Raw genomic sequence first — 16,498 nt, 5'->3', positions numbered from 1 at the left:
ATGTAGCCGCTAACACACGAGCCGTCAGTGTGGCCGTCGTGGTGGAGCGCAAGGAGGCGGGTAAGGAACATCCGGTTCAGCAGCTGGTTTACTATGTTAGCGAAGTACTCATTGAGTCCAAGAAACGGTATCCACATTGGCAGAAGCTTGTTTATGGGGTGTTCATGGCAAGCCGGAAGCTTAAGCATTATTTTCAGGGCCACCCCATCATTGTGGTTAGTAATGCTCCTTTAGGAGATATCATCCAAAACAGAGAAGCCACCGGAAGAGTTGCTAAGTGGGCCATTGAACTTGGGCCTCATGATTTAAAGTATGTGCCACGCACTGCTATCAAATCTCAAGCATTGGTAGACTTCATCAACGACTGGACAGAACTGCAGATGCCTGAGGAGAGGCCAGATAACACATACTGGACTATTCACTTCAACGGGTCCAGGCAGTTGGAGGGCTCGGGGGCTGGAGTCGTTTTAGCTTCCCCTCGAGGTGACAAATTTTGTTATGTGCTACGGTTGATGTTTCCCTGTACTAACAATGCAGCTGAGTATGAGGCCTTGCTCCATGGTCTTCGGATGGCTAAGGAGATGAGTTTAAGCCGGGTGAGATGCTTTGGCGACTCCGATTTGGTGGCTCAACAGGTATCAGGCAAGTGGGATTCCAAGGACCCCCTCATGGCGGCTTATCGCCGTGAAGTTGATGCCATCGCCGGGCATTTTCAGGGTTATCAAGTGAAGCACATTGACCGCAGAAAGAACGAGGCGGCTGATGCCTTAAGCCGGCTCGGCTCTCAGCGTAAGCCGGTGCCGCCTAATAGTTTCTTGGATATTCTGCATAACCCTTCTGTCAAGTTGCCCACGAAGGAAGACTTGGCTATTCCTGACCCAGAAGCACGGTTGGTGGCGGCTCTTCATGTCATCCCAGATTGGACAGTGACATACTTGTCTTACATGACCCGGGGAGAATTGCCTGAGGATGAAACTTTGGCCAGACAAATAACCCGGCGTTCTAAGTCAATGATAATCATCAATGGCGAGCTGCATCATCGCAGTGTTACTGGGGCTTTTCAGCGTTGTGTTTCCCCTGAGGAGGGTCAAGAGATTTTACGAGAGGTTCACGAGGGGGATTGTGGCCATCATGCCGGCTCAAAATCCCTTGTGGCGAAAGCTTTTCGTCATGGTTTTTATTGGCTGCCGGCTCACGCTGACACAGAGGACTTAGTCAGTAAATGTGACGGTTGTCAGAAGTTCTCAAGACGTGCTCACGTGCCGGCTCAAGAGTTGAGGATGATTCCAATCACTTGGCCGTTTGCAGTCTGGGGGCTTGATATTGTTGGGCCTTTCAAAAGGTCGAAGGATAAGAAGACCCACCTCTTGGTGGCGGTTGACAAGTTCACAAGGTGGGTTGAGGCAGAGCCGGTTAGTAAGTGTGATGCAGCCACGGTGGTTCAGTTCATGAAGAAGGTGATATTTCGCTTTGGTTTTCCACACAGCATTATAACTGACAATGGTACCAATCTGTCTAAAGGCGCCATGGAGGAATTTTGTCAACGAGAACATATACGGCTTGATGTTTCATCAGTAGCTCACCCCCAATCTAATGGTCAAGCTGAGAGAGCCAATCAGGAAATCTTGAAAGGCATCAAGCCCCGACTTTTGGTCCCTTTGCAACGGACGCCGGGTTGTTGGGTGGAGGAATTACCCTCTGTGTTATGGAGCATCAATACTACTCCTAACAGGTCTACGGGTTACACGCCTTTCTTCATGGTTTACGGAGCCGAGGCGGTTCTCCCTAGCGATATCCGTCATGACTCGCCTCGAGTGGCGGCTTATGTCGAGGCGGACAATGAGCAAGCGCGTCAAGATGCTCTTGACTTGTTGGACGAACAACGTGACGTAGCAGCAGCTCGCTCGGCGATTTACCAACAAGACCTGCGCCGCTATCACAGCCGCCGGGTTAAGTCCAGGACCTTTCAGGAAGGTGATTTGGTGCTCCGGCTCATCCAGGATCAAACAGATGCACACAAGCTATCCCCACCTTGGGAAGGGCCCTTTGTAGTCAGCAAGAACTTGCACAACGGGTCATACTACCTCATCGATATTCGAGAGCACAAAGATTCACGTAAGTCGGAGGAGGAGACCCGTCGGCCGTGGAATATAGCTCAGCTTTGGCCTTATTACACCTGAGCCACCGGCTCTCATAATGTACATATTTCTATAGCCATGTATATATTATGATGAATAATAAAGCAGGACCTCTGTCCTTTTTTCCCCTTCAAAGGTAAATGTGTCATTGTTATTTTCATTATGTTATCACATGATCACTTGGAGGCTGATCCGGCTTATGATCGTATTCGAATCTAGCCGTTAAATATATGATCACTTGGGGGCTTCCTGTTCAAACATAGGTCGTATTCGAACCAAAGAGAACATAGCTGTCGATACCCATTTGATTGGCATATTGCTGAGCTCACAGGGGAGTTTCTTGATCATATTTGAATCATAGCTCAACCCCCTTTGGGAACCGACGTGGATCGTATTCGAATCAGTGTCGTTAAACAACTTTCAAGGTCATTTGGGGGCTTCCTGTTCAAACATAGGTCGTATTCGAACCAAAGAGAACATAGCTGTCGGTACCCTCTTGATCGGCAACGCCAAAGCCACTGGGGGCTATATGATCGTATTCGAATCTTAGCTTAACCCCTTTGGGACGATTCTCTGGTCGTATTCGAATCAGAAGCCTCCAAAATTTTGAAGTCTCTTTGTTGCAAACAAGTTCTTTTGATTATATCTAAAGTGTTCAAGAGTGGTTTCTACTCCCCCGGCTTAACTTTGGTCAATAAAGTTGATCACACATGATAAGCATCATGTTACATAGTGGGGTTTTTACTCATTATTCGGATCACATAAACCGGAGGTGTATTTGAAGGATCACAGGTATGCTGTTATGGTTGTCTCAAGGATATAATGGAGAACCGGTTTGTTATGATTCCGGGTTATATGTAAAGTGTATGACTCTCCATGCGGTAAGCCGTCAAGGGACTTGTGATTTGTTTTTCTATGCAGGACAATTAAAGACAGCTCTTTAAACATAAGGAAAACAGAGGATCAAGCATAACCCGGAAGAATATAAAAGGGCAGCTTAAACAATGTTGAGCGCTACACACGTGCGCGATGGCACAACAAAATTAAGTGTTTGTCCTACTCTATTACATGACTCCCCGAGTCCAAAAGGTGAGGCATCGTCTTTTAAGACATAACCATGAGCCGCCTGCAAGATCAAGGGCGTTGTTGGCCTGAGGTTTCTGGGTCATCCCTCTCCGCTCCTCCGGCTGTTTCCATGACCTGAAAGGTTGATGATTTCCAGTCAATGCCACTCAAGGCTTCAAATTGAGCCTCATCATCAATTAACCCGGCCGGGTCAACTTCAGGGGCGAAGGTATGCTTACAAGTTGGAGGGATCAGGCTGACTGCTTCATAGCGTGGTGTTGGGATTCTCTGATTCCCCGCGTCATAGCCCGGTTGATATTTGGTAAGATCTGTGTCATTGCCAATCAAAGTGGCCACAGGGCGTACGCTCTTCACACAAGCGGCGAAGTCCTTCTGGTCAAAAGGGGTGCCGTCTTCCTTCAAGCTGGGATACCTAAGGGCGATGTCGGCCAGGTCTAGCTCCGGTAGAAACGTCTTGGCCCGGCTCAGAGCGGCTATAGCTCCGGCTCTTGCAGAAGCCCGTCTCAACTCTTGGAAGCGTTGAGGAAGTATGGCAAGCCGCCTGAGTACATCCGCCAGGTGAGTGGGAACTTCATTTGACAGAGCCACAACGGCTAAGGCACGTTGTGACCCGGTGTAAAGTTGCTCTACCAAGGTATAAACCGCCTTCAATTTTGTCAGCACATTTTTATTAAGATTGGGGCTCCTGGGGCCTGCATTGCAAAGACAGGTAAGCTGATGACAATTGAGATGCTCTTTGAAAAAGATGTAAACTAGCTAAACACTTATAGAGTAACTTACCAAAGATTGCGGAGACCATCTGAGAAACATGGTGTTTTAAGCCGGATAGCTCGGCGGCTGTTTCAGCAAGAGTGGCCTTCGCTTGTTCGGCCCGGCTGAGCAAAGCTGTCTTTTCATCCGCCCAGGCTTTTCTCTCTGCTTCAAATTTCTTCTTCAGTTTCTCTTGAGCAGATACACTAAATTCAAACTTGGAGTTGGCCTTTTGGGTTTCATTTTCTTGAGTCTTCAGGCGGTTCTTTAAATCAGAGATCTTCGATTCAAATTGCTTGACGGCGGCCTGTATAAATTCCAGGTCACAGTTAGGGTGATTATAATGCAACATTAAGTCCCAAGCACTTTGCAAGCAAAAACACTTGGCACTTGGGGGCTAATGTATGATGAAGAGCTCTATTTACAGTGACGGTTCATGCAAATAAGTTTCAAGCACTTTGCAAGCAAAGGTACTTGGCACTTGGGGGCTAATGCATATTGCTGTTCAACTACTTGATTAAAACAAGGTAAGGACCGATTCAGATATGCTGATTAAACCGGACCTTGAGTGCTACCAGGTAAGCCGGTTTTCTTGCAGTGATTACTAAGCCGGTATTAAGTCTACAACATATTTTATCATAAGTAATAGACTTGGGGGCTGGCATGGTAAGTATAACTATGGAGTAAGAAAGAGAGTTATACCTCAGATTTTTGCTGTATTTGTTTCACCATGTCAATCTCCAGATCCCGGCTGTTGTGCACTTGATTTACATAGCCAGAGACAATATCTTCAATGCTCAGATGAGCATAATCAGTGATGTTCAACTTGGCCCGGTGACGCTCCAGAAGTTCTTCCTTGGCAGAGCACTTGACCAGCACGGTAGATCGTCCCGGTTCGACAAACTCAATCCGGGTGATCTCAACATCCGGATCATCTGGATGAGCCGGGCCGGGGATCTCCGGGTTCTCAGAACCTTCCATAGCTTGTTCAACAGTTGGAGCAGCGGTGGCATCCGGAGATGGTACAGTCGGCGACTCATCAGCAGAGGCATTAGTAGCAGCCGTTCTGAGTTCCGGCTCAGCCAGGACCGGCTCTTCGGCCGGCTTATTTTTTCTTCGCCCTCTTGCTGGGCTTCACTTGTACACTGCAAGTCAAAGGGTTAGTGCAAAAACATGAGTAAGATAAGCACAAAATCAACTGATCATCATTACCCGGGAGCGGTTTTGAAAGCCGGCAAGCTGGACTGCATTGAGTCGCCGGAGAAAGGCGAAGTTCCCTGGTAGTTTGAGTCAGAAGAATTAAGGGGTTGACGAGTGGCGCCCGCCAAAGGATACAAAGAATATAAGTCGGAGATAACCACAATCCGGCGCTTCCTTGATGCTTCGGGTAAGCCGGAGGAGAGGTCTGCATCTTTGCTGGTCCGGGTTTGCCTCCAACTCTCATAAATCTGTCGCTTCAAAAGAAATTGAGGATCTTGATAAGCTAAAGGATGTGAAAATCTTACTTTACGGGTTACTCTTCGGACTTTCCGTCTCGGCAAAAGCTCGGAGTCGGAGGAAATTATAGTTACCTCTTCATTCACTTCATGACTCGCTCCGGTGTCCTCCTGCTGATAATCCGTGTCAATAAGATGGTTAAAAAAGGAGCCTAAAGAGTCAAGAGCTACCTCTGACTCGGAGGTGTCTTCCAGATGAAGCAGGTCCGAGCGCTAGGTTTATTCCCCTTCTTACGGGTAGCGGCTTTCCTGGCGGCTTTCTTAACTTTTCTAGCTTTCTTGGCAGCTTCGTGGTCATACTTGACCTTCCAGAATTTATCATTAGCCTGTAAAATACAACAAAGGTTAGTGAGTTAAGACAAAATCATTAAAATGGAAGGTGAAGTATTCAGGTCAATGGGTTACCGCTGGAGCCGGGTTAGCCTTGCAGAAAGGGCTTAAGCCCACTCTCCCGCAATCTGCCAGGCTCTCGTTCAGAAGAGACTTGGTTGTATCATCAATGACGTCCTCAGGTAAGTCGTCTGGACTGTGCCGAAGAGGATCATCCTTCTGGCCCGTGTAATCACACATCAAGCCGGGCGGCGGCTTAAAGGAATCACCCGCCAGGCAATCCAGACCCGGACCAGATCAATGTCATTTAGGCCGTTCCCCAGGAGAGTTTTGATTTTGTTGATGGTGGGAGTAAGTGGTTGACGTTCAGCTTGAGATAATTTGTCTGGCAATGGGTGATTTGACTCCAGACGCAGGGCGCGAAAGCCGGGCAGAGGGTTTTCATCAGCCGGAGAAGTGTCTTGGCAATAGAACCATGTCTGGTTCCAACCTTTCGGGTGGCTTGGCGGCTCAGCATAAGGGAAGAGACAATCTCTCCGTCGTTGGATTGAGATTCCACCGAGCTCCAAGCTGGGCCCGTTGGCACATTCGTTTTGGCGGTTCAGATAGAATAACTCTCTAAAGAGTAGCAAGCTGGATTCTTCTCCGAGGTACACCTCACAGAACACTTAAAAGTTGCAGATGTTTGACACGGAATTGGGTCCGATGCCTTGAGGTCGCAGATCAAAAAAGTGCAGGACATCTCTGAAGAATTTTGAGCCGGGAGGAGCAAAGCCCCGGTTCATGTGATCAGTAAATATGACAACTTCCCCATCCTTGGGTTGAGGCCTCTCTTCTGACGGGTCAGGAGCATGATAGGACATGACCTCTTTTCTTGGCAGATAACCCGTCTTTACAAAATCAGCTAAGATGTTGTCGGTGACGTTGGATCTAACCGAGTTGCATGTGATGGGTGCTTTGAGAGCTTTAGGCGGCATTGTGAAAGATGAAAGCCTATGACAAAATAAAATTTTCGGTTCAAATTTAAGCCGGAGGAAAGTTTCAGTTCAGTATTCAAGATGGCGGCTTATGAAAGGGCCTAATGATATATGGCTAATTGTGTCAGGTTATTTAAGCCGCCGTGGATATCATGAGCAATTAAGTTATTTAACTCTATTATGAATGATCCGAAAATTTCACAAAGCATGGCCTCTTTTAAGCCGGCGATATGACCCACCATGGCTAACAGATGCAGTTTTTGCCTAAGTGTTGCACAAACAAGTTTCACAGATTACAGGGATTATTTTGAATCAAACGATCGTCCAGAAAAGAAAAATTTCTAGACCTAAAAACTGATACGGAGAAGTTCATAAGCTCTAAATGAGGTCTTTTGCAAGCAAAAGGGATCTGCTAGTATTGAAAATGGGTGTGAAACGACTACCCCCGAAGTTATGCACTACTCCTGGATCAAAGGAGGTCGTTGTGGAAGAACTGTGAAGGAATCGTGAGGAACCACGAAGAACACAGAAGAACTCGCGAACCCTAATGCGGATCTAGTATACGGGACGGCGAGGACTTACTGGTGCTGATGAGCAGCGGAGGTGCGCCGCGGTTCTCTGGTCAAGACAGGTCGATGCAGCGGCCTTGGTTGGTGCAAACGGGATGCGCGGCGGCGGCGGCGGAGCTCGGGCTCTAAGGCGTCGAGAGGAGAAAGACGATGGAAAGGGAAGAATGACGAAGACCTAAAGGCCGGGCCTACTTATAAGGGACGGCTGATGAATGGGCGCGAGAAACGATGAGGTTGTAGACATGGTTATCCAGCTGCAGAGACCGCCTCGATTTTCAGGACAGTTATTAAGATAAGGATCCGTTGAGATACGGTTGAGCAAAACATGCATTAATGGCGGATGACATCACGGCGGGTTATCAAGAATCCAGAAGATGATGTCACGGCGGGTTATAGCCTTTGCGCAGACAGAAGCCAGAAGATATTTTATTAAGGTATTGAAGATTGACATGAACCGGTTCAAATCAATCTGGGGCCTAATGTTGGGGATATAACTACTGGGGCCTAATGTTGGGGATATAACTACTGGTGTCACCCGCCCAGGAGGGGCCGGGTTACGTCACAACGATCATCACATGAAGCCCAATATCAAGCTTGAGGACGGCGGTTTAGTAATGGGCTTAAGGCCTAGAGGCGGCTTAAGGCCCGTAGTGATAAACCGCCGTTAAGGCATGACTTGTAATGTAAGGCAAGAATAGTTAAGAGTCCGAGCCGGACACTGTTTATGAGCCGGCCGGGACTCTGAGAGCCGCTGGGCGTTAACCTCTCTATATAAAGGGACGACCCAGCGGCGGTTCAAGACAAGTAAGATCAGATCGATAACCAGGCATAGCGGTTTAGCTCCCTGGTCATCAAAACCCTAAGTAATTCCACCTCAACTGGAGTAGGCTTTTACCTTCACCGTAAGGGGCCGAACCAGTATAATCCTCGTATCTTTTGTCCCGTTTAACCCCTTTAAGCTTCCTAGTTGCGATGGCTCCACGACTAAGTCCTTGCACGAGGACATCTGCCATGACAATTCCACGACAATCACCTTTTACATGTATGCAACACAGCCTAGCTAGTCAAACAAAGATACTGTAGCTTACTCAACAGATAATTCCTTCAAGACAGGAAGAGGATAGAAGCTTAACTGCAGTTGTTTACGAGAAATATAATATGCTCTTAGATATGAAACTTTAGAATATTTAGAAGGCCTGTAGTTTATTAATTATCACTACATCACAACCATTGCAAATGGTGGCATGCCACTTGAAGTTCTCTGAAAATTAGCATTATTACTTGGCAAGATTACAAAGCTTTGTGTGAAAATTTCAGGACATCATTGAATGAGAGAGGGCATGTCTTACAAATTAGTAACTTCAGTGTTGAAATTGTGAAAATTGTGAGTTATCATGCAAGTACCTGAACAATGGAAAACATCATGACATATTTAAACCTCTCGACCTCCCGTTTTCATGTCTGCATAGGCACTAAGGACCAAGTCATACTTCTTTCAATTGAAGGGACAACTTCAAAACATTTCTTCTCTGCCTTGGTGAACATCATGACATCTTTAAACCAAAGAAAATGCATGATAATGTAGAGAACTGAACATGGACAGTTGGAAAAAAGAACCTCACTAATTCAGATTGACTACAATCAGTCCAAAAGTCCAAAAATCAGGAGAAGTGTGACTACCGTATTAGGGAATTAACCACATACAACACTATACATCAATGAATAAGGGTCATCACGGCATGTAATAACAAAAACTAATGGCATGGCCTCCCTTATAAATCACACCAAGATGAAAAATAGTTACAAGCAGGGTCTAATAGTTTGCCGGTGAGAGGAAAGGTAACAGTTCCATTTATCCTTAGAAGACAATCAGTTAGAATTGACAGATTCATACATGGCCATCCGTTATTGCAGCTACGAATATGGGGGCTCGGTGTTGGCTCCAGCTTCATCCAGGGTGGCCAAGGTTTCACAATATTAGTGTTATCCTGCCAAATGGCTTTTGCTCACCATTCCGTAGGATTGCACATAAAAGTCAGCTGTTGATACAAATAAACTACCGATTTTGGTGGAACTGGTTCTACTTTTTTATAGCAGCCAAACCAATCCAGAAGACCGGCAACCACCTAGGAAGGAAAGTTCTTGTGCACATCCCTTCCTCCTAGTGTAACCCAATTGACAGATTGCATTACCTGAAGCGCACATAGTTGTGGTTCTGGCCAGAGAGTTGCTTCGACATGCCGCTGAACACCTGATTGATGCCCCAATGGTGCACCTGTACGTGCGCTACACAAACAGAGAAGCACACCTGCAGCTGGAGGGTGAAGGAGCCACGAGGAGCCCAACCGAGGTCATAGAAGCCGCAGGGCAGTGGCACTAAACGGTGGTCAAGGATGACGACCGCGTAGACATCGGCGGAGCCGGCGGGGTCTCTTGCCAAAGCGGAAGATGAATTCTTTAACACTTCTCTTTACCTTTCAGAATCATCAACAATGACAGTAATGTTGAAAGAATTAGCATAAATAATATAGTGATACTAAAAACTTGACGGCATGATTAGGTAAATAAATCATTGCTGCTCATTCTCACTTTACTGACTCATAATGATCAAGCCTATAAACCATGATCTGACCATGGACAACAAAGACAAAATGGCCAAATAAACTATAAATAGAACTGTAGCAGCTTGATTGCGTACCAACAAAATTTACATGGCAGTGTGATCGTAATGTGCACTCAACCCTGTGTTACAGGCCACTTGCAATTGGACAAGGATTCAAATCAGCACCTGACAATTTGTTGAACACTTACCAATGAGTCGGCAATAATGCGACCGATGCGGGACGAGCTTGGACACATTGAGGATGACCACAAAACGGCCGCCGGCCCCCTCGATCATCTTCTCGTAGAAAAGAAAGCTGTTGCTGCCCTCTCAGGCCGCCGATGTGCTGCACGCGATGCTCGGACTCCACAGCAGGTCTTCCTTGCCGAATCCTGCATCAGTTCACATTTGCCTAGCACGTCAGTAAATCCTTCCAAAGGAAAGGAGCTACAGAGTCCGTCAGTTAAACTTCTTGGTATCTGTCTGAAGTAATCAATCACCTGAGGGTAGAGCCTCTCTCGAACCGGTAGTAGTAGGACTCTTTGTTGCTGGACACTATTCTATAACATTCTTCATCTTCTCAGTAAAAGCCTTCAGGCCATCGATCTAGTTGTAGCCGACGCCGTCACTGAACTGCATTCCTTCTGCCTGTACAAGATACGCTATGGAGGGGAACATTGCAGTTGCAGAAAGCATTAGTTCAGAATGCGGCCCATGTGCAGGCGACCGATGGCCCCTGTTCGATGGTGTCGACCACCGCTCCTTGGCCACGAAGATACGCTATGGCGTCGACCATTCCTCTTGCACCGCGTCAGACCGCTCCGGCTGGGCTCCGCTTCATGTTCAACATCGTCCTCTAGCAGTGCGCCCACACAGAAAGGCCACGAAGGATGCGACGGCGACGGCGACGGGCTTGAGCAGGAGGACGGAGACAGCGCGAGGAGGAAGAGGCCGTCGCGGCCTCGCCGGGGAGGCACCGCGTCGGCCTGAGGTGGTGAGCCAGAATGCGTGGCTCGCGAGGGAGGGTCGTCCATGACCTACGCGTGTTGGCCATCGGCGACCCATGCGACGGCAATCTCAAATTTCACGGATCAGACGATGGTGAACCTTGATCTACACGGATCCGGCTACTGCTACCTCGATCTGGCACAACGCTGCCCTCCAGTCTCGGACCACCACGACTCATCCTTCTCCTCCGCCCAGCGCGGTGGCGCCACTGCCCCAGCCGCTCCACCCACTAAGCGACATGGCCGGCCCGCTCCCATCCTCACTGCCCGGAACACAAGTCGCGGCGGGGCATCGAGGGTAAGAAACTCTAGAGGCGGCCGGACGTGGAGGTGGGGGTTTGGAGTGCTGTTGCATGAGGGAGTAGGGAGGTGGAGCTGCTCCTGTGGTCGCTCCCGAAGAAGAGGTCGGGCCGGTGGAGCGGTAGGGGCGGCGGCGGAGCGGGAGATGGGGGCGGAGCGGGAGATGGGGGCGGCGGCGGAGAGAGGGAAAGAGAGAGGTCGCATCTGGATCGAGAGGAGGGGCGTCGTACGGGTTTTTCTTCGCGGGAGGGGTGGTGGGAAAAAATCTACGAAAAAAAACTGGACGAAAATGGTGGGATGAAAATTAACTGACGGAGACTACCAACTGCTTCATTATGAGTAGAGATGAGCACATTCAAGATACTGGGCCGGCATCACATCTTAAAATTGGCAAGTCACCATAGGCGACTCTATAGTTGACGGGAACGTCTTCTTCCACATAACGAAAAATCAAAAAAATAAGAGCACCAATGCAAACCCTGGTGGAGGGCTAGTTCCGTCACAAAGAACCTAACCCATGAAGATACGATTTTAGCATGATTTATCACGATGCCAAACAATCACATACACTACTCTATGTTTTCTGTTTTTTGCAGGGAACACTATGTTTTGTTGTTGGCGTCATGGTGCAGAAGAAGATTGTTCCCGTTTCGAAAAAAGAAGAAGATTGTTCAACTTCATACCACTTCCCAAATGACACTCACAGAAGAAGGGGCTCTCACTCCCTCTGCATGGCTACATGGGCACCGACCATTTCTTAGCTCGTGTTCTCTCCCTGTTCTATTTTCATGGCGCATCCAGTGCATACCACCACCACCACATAAATAGTGCCCAGCTGACAACGACGCGCGATCGTTGGCCGTCAAAATCTTTTTGGGCAAAACCGTCCAATTATTCTTCGTTCCCGTCAACCCCCTTTCTCCATAGCCTCCGCCCAAGCCGGAGTTTCCATTTTCCTCCCACGATCGATCAAATTCGTGTTCTCGAGACCAGATAGGCGCAGGCATCCGGCTGCGAACGCCAAGCCACGTACGTACATTTTTGTTTTGTTTTGTTCGATTTACGATGCCCTTGTCGCTCTTGCATGCTGCCCATAAAAATCAATCGCCGAATTTTTGGTACTATTTCGTTGTCCCCTTGATTGTTATGTTTTCTATATTTGTTTAATTTGGCATCCCACACGTACATGCAGCCCATGACGATCGAGCATGGCGGAGCCTCCTTCTTCTTGATCGATCGCCATTGCTGTTGACGCGACAAGCGGCGGGTTCCACGCCGATGTGTTTGCTCTCGTTGTAGCTAGCATACATAGGGAGAGGGGGCCGATCTGATCTGATCTGTTTCGGCGAGATGCACAAGCGTTCCAAATCCTGCGAGCCGTCCAGGAACGAGCAGCGCGGCGGCGTCCATGGGGCCACGGCCTCCGACGACTCGATCACGGCCAAGGTGGCGTCGTCGTCCTCGGCGACGGCGCAGTGCTCCACGATGACGGTGTACCTCGTCAGGATCAACGGCACCGAGCACCTCGTCACCGCCGTCTGGAACAAGAACATCATCAACCAGTCCTTCACCATCACCATCGATCGCCACGGCGACGGCGCCGGCAGCGGTGGCGGCGACGACGGGGCGCTCAGCCTCAAGGTGGAGCTGAAGCCGTGGCCGTTCTGGAGCAAGAAGGGCCTCAAGAGCTTCTTCCTCGACGGCCACCGCCTGGACGTCTTCTGGGACCTCCGGTCGGCCAAGTTCCCGGCGAGCAGCCCGGAGCCGGCCAGCGGCTACTTCGTCGCGCTGGTGAGCCAGGAGCAGGTCGTGCTCACGCTCGGCGACCTCAAGAAGGACGCGTACAAGCGGAGCAAGTGCCGGCCGTCGCTGGAGGACGCCGTGCCGTTGTGCCGCCGGGAGACCGTCTTCGGCAGGCGCAGCTTCGTGGCGCGGGGGTGGCTCGACACCAGCAGGAAAGATCACGACATTGTCATCGAGGCCTCGCTAGCCGGGCCAAGGGAACCGGAAATGGCGATCACGGTGGACGGCCGCGCCCTGGTGCAGGTCAAGAACCTCCAGTGGAAGTTCCGGGGCAACGAGACGGTGCTCGTCGACCAGTCGCCGGTGCAGGTGCTCTGGGACGTGCACGACTGGATCTTCGCCGGCCCGGGTTCGCAGGCGGTCTTCGCCTTCAAGCCGGGTGCTCCGCCGGAGGTCAACAGCGACGAGGCCGGGTTGGAGAGCGGGAGTGGCATTCCCGGCGACCCGGGGGATTACAGCTTCTTTCTTCATGCATGGAAGACGGACTGAGGCTGGGACATTCATCTTCTTTTACTTTCATGTACGGGCGAAACGGATTCGTTTATATGAAACTGATAGCTTATTCGAAAGGAACTTCAAATCACTAGGCTGAATGAGGATATGCTATAAGAAACTTCCTGGTAGTTTTCAAGCAAAGCAAAACAGGACGTGACCTATATGGATCATTTACTTCTAGTTACAGGTTCGCTATAAAAATTGCAAGGCATTTCAAATCAAACACCAAAAGGACGTGATTTAGAATGATCAGGAATGTTTGGTAAAGAAAATTGGCATCCTCACAGCATAATTTGCCATCTTGGTTGTTCGATTTGCCATGCTCAAAAATCTGGCCTTCGATCTGTAGTAAAATCCTAAATGATTCACAATACATACATCCATGACAAACAAAAGGCATCAGCATCACATTCATAAAACGGCGTCTGACATTTCTTCACCCAGTTCCAGTATCAACAGTGTTCCATCAGGAAAGATATGCGATACTGAAAGAAAGTCTTATTCTAGAACGCCAACGTAGCAACTAAATATCTAGTTCGCATCTCGCTTTCGTTACCTGTCACAAGTAAACCATTTCCTCCAAAAGTATAGAGATCCTCAGACCTGGAATGCTCCATCATGCTAACAAAATCAGAAGAAAGAAATAAGGATTGCAGTGTTCAGAATTTGATCCTTCACTCCATCACAGCAACACCACCAGCTGCCTTGATCTTTGCGATGATTGCTTCCGCTTCCTCCTTCGTGAGTGACTGCTTCAGAATAACAGGGGCCTTCTCCACCAACTCCTTCGCATCCTTCAGCCCCAGATCGGTAAATGTTCTGATCTCCTTGATAATCTTGATCTTTGCAGCAGCCTCAAATTTCTCCAACTTGACATCGAATACTAGCTTCTCAGCCTTTTTCTCTTCAGACTTTGCGGCGCCAGCCCCTGCACCACCTTGAGAACCCATACTAAAACCCTGGCCAGAAATTGCCTGTGGTGCTGGCTGGTTCAGTCTGAGAAGGAGAGCTGGAGCTATCTGCTTGATCTCCTCAGGAGGAAGAGCGGCAATGCGGTCCGCTAGACCCACAACTTTCTCTGATGCTGGTGGCATAGGCCCATATGGGTCATAGACTTCAGGATATTTGTACCTCTTAGCACCAGTGTCTTTTGCAGCCTCGGTGCTGTGCAGACGAGCCAAAACTACTGAAAGTCGACTTGTGGATGACTGTCTTGAACAACATAGTCGTCTTGCTATGGAAGACAAACTCATCCTACCGTCAACTAGGTATTGGCACAAAAATATAGCAAAGGAAGGAGAAGAAACTAAAGATTGGCTGCCCTGCACAAGAACAAAAACGAAATTAACACTAAATATGATCCATGGAAATCTCCTGCGTAACTAAATGCATTTTTAATTAACAAATAACCTCTAGCACGAGAAGCATATGCGTCGTATTTCAAATAAGAGCAGCTAAACAGAAGTGGACAAGTCATGGTAACTATTTAAGCTTAGACGGCAACGTAACTGACGATTTAGAGAATGGAGTATTTGACTTGGAACTAAATGCGCAGCATAACTCAGCTGCCAGAAAAGAAGGCAATTTTCCACCAAACCCTTTCACATTGCCTACAGAAATACTCCTACATACTTTAGCTTCCCCCAGTTCCGAAATTCCGCACAGCAATAGGCAAGGGCGAGCAACATAAGTTCCTCTATTCCATGAGAAGAGAGCTCAGTCCTCCGACATGATTGATAGGAGAAGTACATGAACTGGGGGATTCAATCTCTGGTTAGGAGGTCACCAAATGAAACGGAAAATTACAGCTCACCCAGTGAATGGCCGCAATCAATCTCACAGGCCAAGACTATGAACCAGACCAACAGGCCAATTTATCTGATAAAGCAAATGCTTTGAAATGACAGCGGGGTGTGAGAGCAGCAGATGCCCACCCTAAACCCTAAAACCCTCAGCCATGGCAAGGCACATGAAGCCCTCTTAGACGACCTCAACTACAAGTCTACAGCTTCATCAGGTGTCAATCAGCGCATCGATCTCACACTCCCAAGTCTTCACTAGTTAACCCAGGGGCGGACCTAACGAAATTCCCGGAAAATAAACTGCTCTTGTAATATAAACTACTCTACCGCGCAGCAAACAAACCCGCGACAAGCCGAATGGATTGATGCCCCACCACGAGGATGTTGGCGGGGGATCTCCGGCGGGAGCTGGCCTTCCGCGCGGCGAAGGGTGATACGCGGAGGGCGGTAACGGAGGAAGGGGAGAAAGAGCTCACCGCGCCGGCCGCCGGAGAAGGGGCGCGAGATCTGGCGCGCCGCGGAAACGAAGAGGAGAAAGGGTCTCTGGCGGCTGGCCCTGGCGCTCGCTGAGCTCGGGCGAAACGGGGAGCGAGAGGAGAGGAGAGAAGATCCGGGTGGGGTGTTGCGCTTGTTGGGCTGTTCGAGTGTGGGCTTGGGATGTGCTCTTGGGCCTGCCATTATAAAATGGAGAAATAAACCGGACTGGCCAGAAAATCATTTTCCCCTAAAAAAGAAAATGTCAGAAAAATGGTAATCACTATTTATGAGGCACCCCTTTTTTATCTGAATGGAACACCGATTCTAAAATCACATTGGCACAACAGACATGTTGAAGCGGAGGCCTATGCGGTGGCGCGGAAGTCTGCGTCGGAGTGGGGCATGGTTAATACCCAGATCGAGTCACTGCCAACAAGTGCTCAAGGCCATGCAGAGTACAGAACTCGACATGTTGAGGGAGGGTGTCATTTATAGAGAGCTTCGTCAGTTCATGGGGCTAAATTTCAGCTATGTTCCTTTCCCCTATAGTCCCCGTGGGTGTAACAAAGTTGCTCATGCCTTGCGGCGATTGGTGCTAGTGGCCAGAACCCTGTGTACCCTGCGTAGAGTCTATGTCAAATGATGTAAACATTGTAGTGGCCGGTA

At 48.8% G+C, this 16,498-nt stretch overlaps 3 protein-coding genes and 1 long non-coding RNA gene across 8 annotated transcripts; 1 reads left to right on the top strand and 3 right to left on the bottom strand.

Moving 5' to 3' along the window:
- Positions 1-3,077: 3,077 nt before the first annotated feature.
- LOC141025576 (uncharacterized) lies at positions 3,078-9,456 on the bottom strand. 4 transcript variants are annotated; one of them, XM_073501225.1, is made up of 8 exons: positions 5,876-9,456; positions 5,642-5,796; positions 5,546-5,581; positions 5,187-5,422; positions 4,677-5,119; positions 4,005-4,281; positions 3,443-3,916; positions 3,102-3,338 (listed from the first exon to the last, which is right to left on the bottom strand). In XM_073501225.1, the coding sequence occupies exons 5-8, from the start codon at positions 4,953-4,955 to the stop codon at positions 3,304-3,306; spliced, it is 1,065 nt and encodes a 354-aa protein (XP_073357326.1). In that variant the 5' UTR covers positions 4,956-5,119; positions 5,187-5,422; positions 5,546-5,581; positions 5,642-5,796; positions 5,876-9,456; the 3' UTR covers positions 3,102-3,303. The 4 variants fall into 4 exon arrangements, with proteins under 4 accessions (XP_073357325.1, XP_073357326.1, XP_073357328.1 ...); XM_073501227.1 differs by having other exon boundaries at positions 5,187-5,428; positions 8,242-8,843; XM_073501224.1 differs by having other exon boundaries at positions 3,078-3,916; positions 8,242-8,352.
- Positions 9,457-9,998: 542 nt separating this feature from the next.
- Positions 9,999-10,734, bottom strand: LOC109762388 (uncharacterized). Its single transcript, XR_002232717.4, has 2 exons — positions 10,449-10,734; positions 9,999-10,340 (listed from the first exon to the last, which is right to left on the bottom strand). It is a non-coding gene; the product is annotated as an uncharacterized lncRNA (long non-coding RNA).
- A 967-nt stretch (positions 10,735-11,701) lies between these two features.
- LOC109762381 (uncharacterized) lies at positions 11,702-13,678 on the top strand. The gene is made up of 2 exons (XM_020321234.4): positions 11,702-12,284; positions 12,448-13,678. Exon 2 carries the CDS (start codon positions 12,606-12,608, stop codon positions 13,545-13,547), a length of 942 nt encoding a protein of 313 aa, XP_020176823.1. The 5' UTR covers positions 11,702-12,284; positions 12,448-12,605; the 3' UTR covers positions 13,548-13,678.
- A 285-nt stretch (positions 13,679-13,963) lies between these two features.
- On the bottom strand, positions 13,964-15,997 carry LOC109762382 (large ribosomal subunit protein bL12m). 2 transcript variants are annotated; one of them, XM_020321236.4, is made up of 2 exons: positions 15,832-15,997; positions 13,964-14,875 (listed from the first exon to the last, which is right to left on the bottom strand). In XM_020321236.4, exon 2 carries the CDS (start codon positions 14,804-14,806, stop codon positions 14,228-14,230), a length of 579 nt encoding a protein of 192 aa, XP_020176825.1. In that variant the 5' UTR covers positions 14,807-14,875; positions 15,832-15,997; the 3' UTR covers positions 13,964-14,227. The 2 variants fall into 2 exon arrangements, with proteins under 2 accessions (XP_020176825.1, XP_020176826.1); XM_020321237.4 differs by having other exon boundaries at positions 13,964-14,870; positions 15,832-15,957.
- Positions 15,998-16,498: the final 501 nt, after the last annotated feature.

The sequence above is a fragment of the Aegilops tauschii genome, chromosome 6 (assembly GCF_002575655.3).
Source record: "Aegilops tauschii subsp. strangulata cultivar AL8/78 chromosome 6, Aet v6.0, whole genome shotgun sequence".
NCBI classification, from domain to species: Eukaryota; Viridiplantae; Streptophyta; class Magnoliopsida; order Poales; family Poaceae; genus Aegilops; species Aegilops tauschii.
This window is presented reverse-complemented; position numbering and strand designations above follow the sequence as displayed.

What these genes read in the sequence shown, in the direction of transcription:
- LOC141025576 (XM_073501224.1), bottom strand. Translation starts at nt 4,955, where the DNA reads ATGGAAGGTTCTGAGAACCCGGAGATCCCCGGCCCGGCTCATCCAGAT. An exon ending in AAATACAGCAAAAATCTGAG is followed by an intron (nt 4,282 to 4,676) that starts GTATAACTCTCT and finishes GAATTTATACAG; the next exon opens with GCCGCCGTCAAGCAATTTGA. An exon ending in GATGGTCTCCGCAATCTTTG is followed by an intron (nt 3,917 to 4,004) that starts GTAAGTTACTCT and finishes TTTGCAATGCAG; the next exon opens with GCCCCAGGAGCCCCAATCTT.
- LOC109762381 (XM_020321234.4), top strand. Translation starts at nt 12,606, where the DNA reads ATGCACAAGCGTTCCAAATCCTGCGAGCCGTCCAGGAACGAGCAGCGC.
- LOC109762382 (XM_020321236.4), bottom strand. Translation starts at nt 14,806, where the DNA reads ATGAGTTTGTCTTCCATAGCAAGACGACTATGTTGTTCAAGACAGTCA.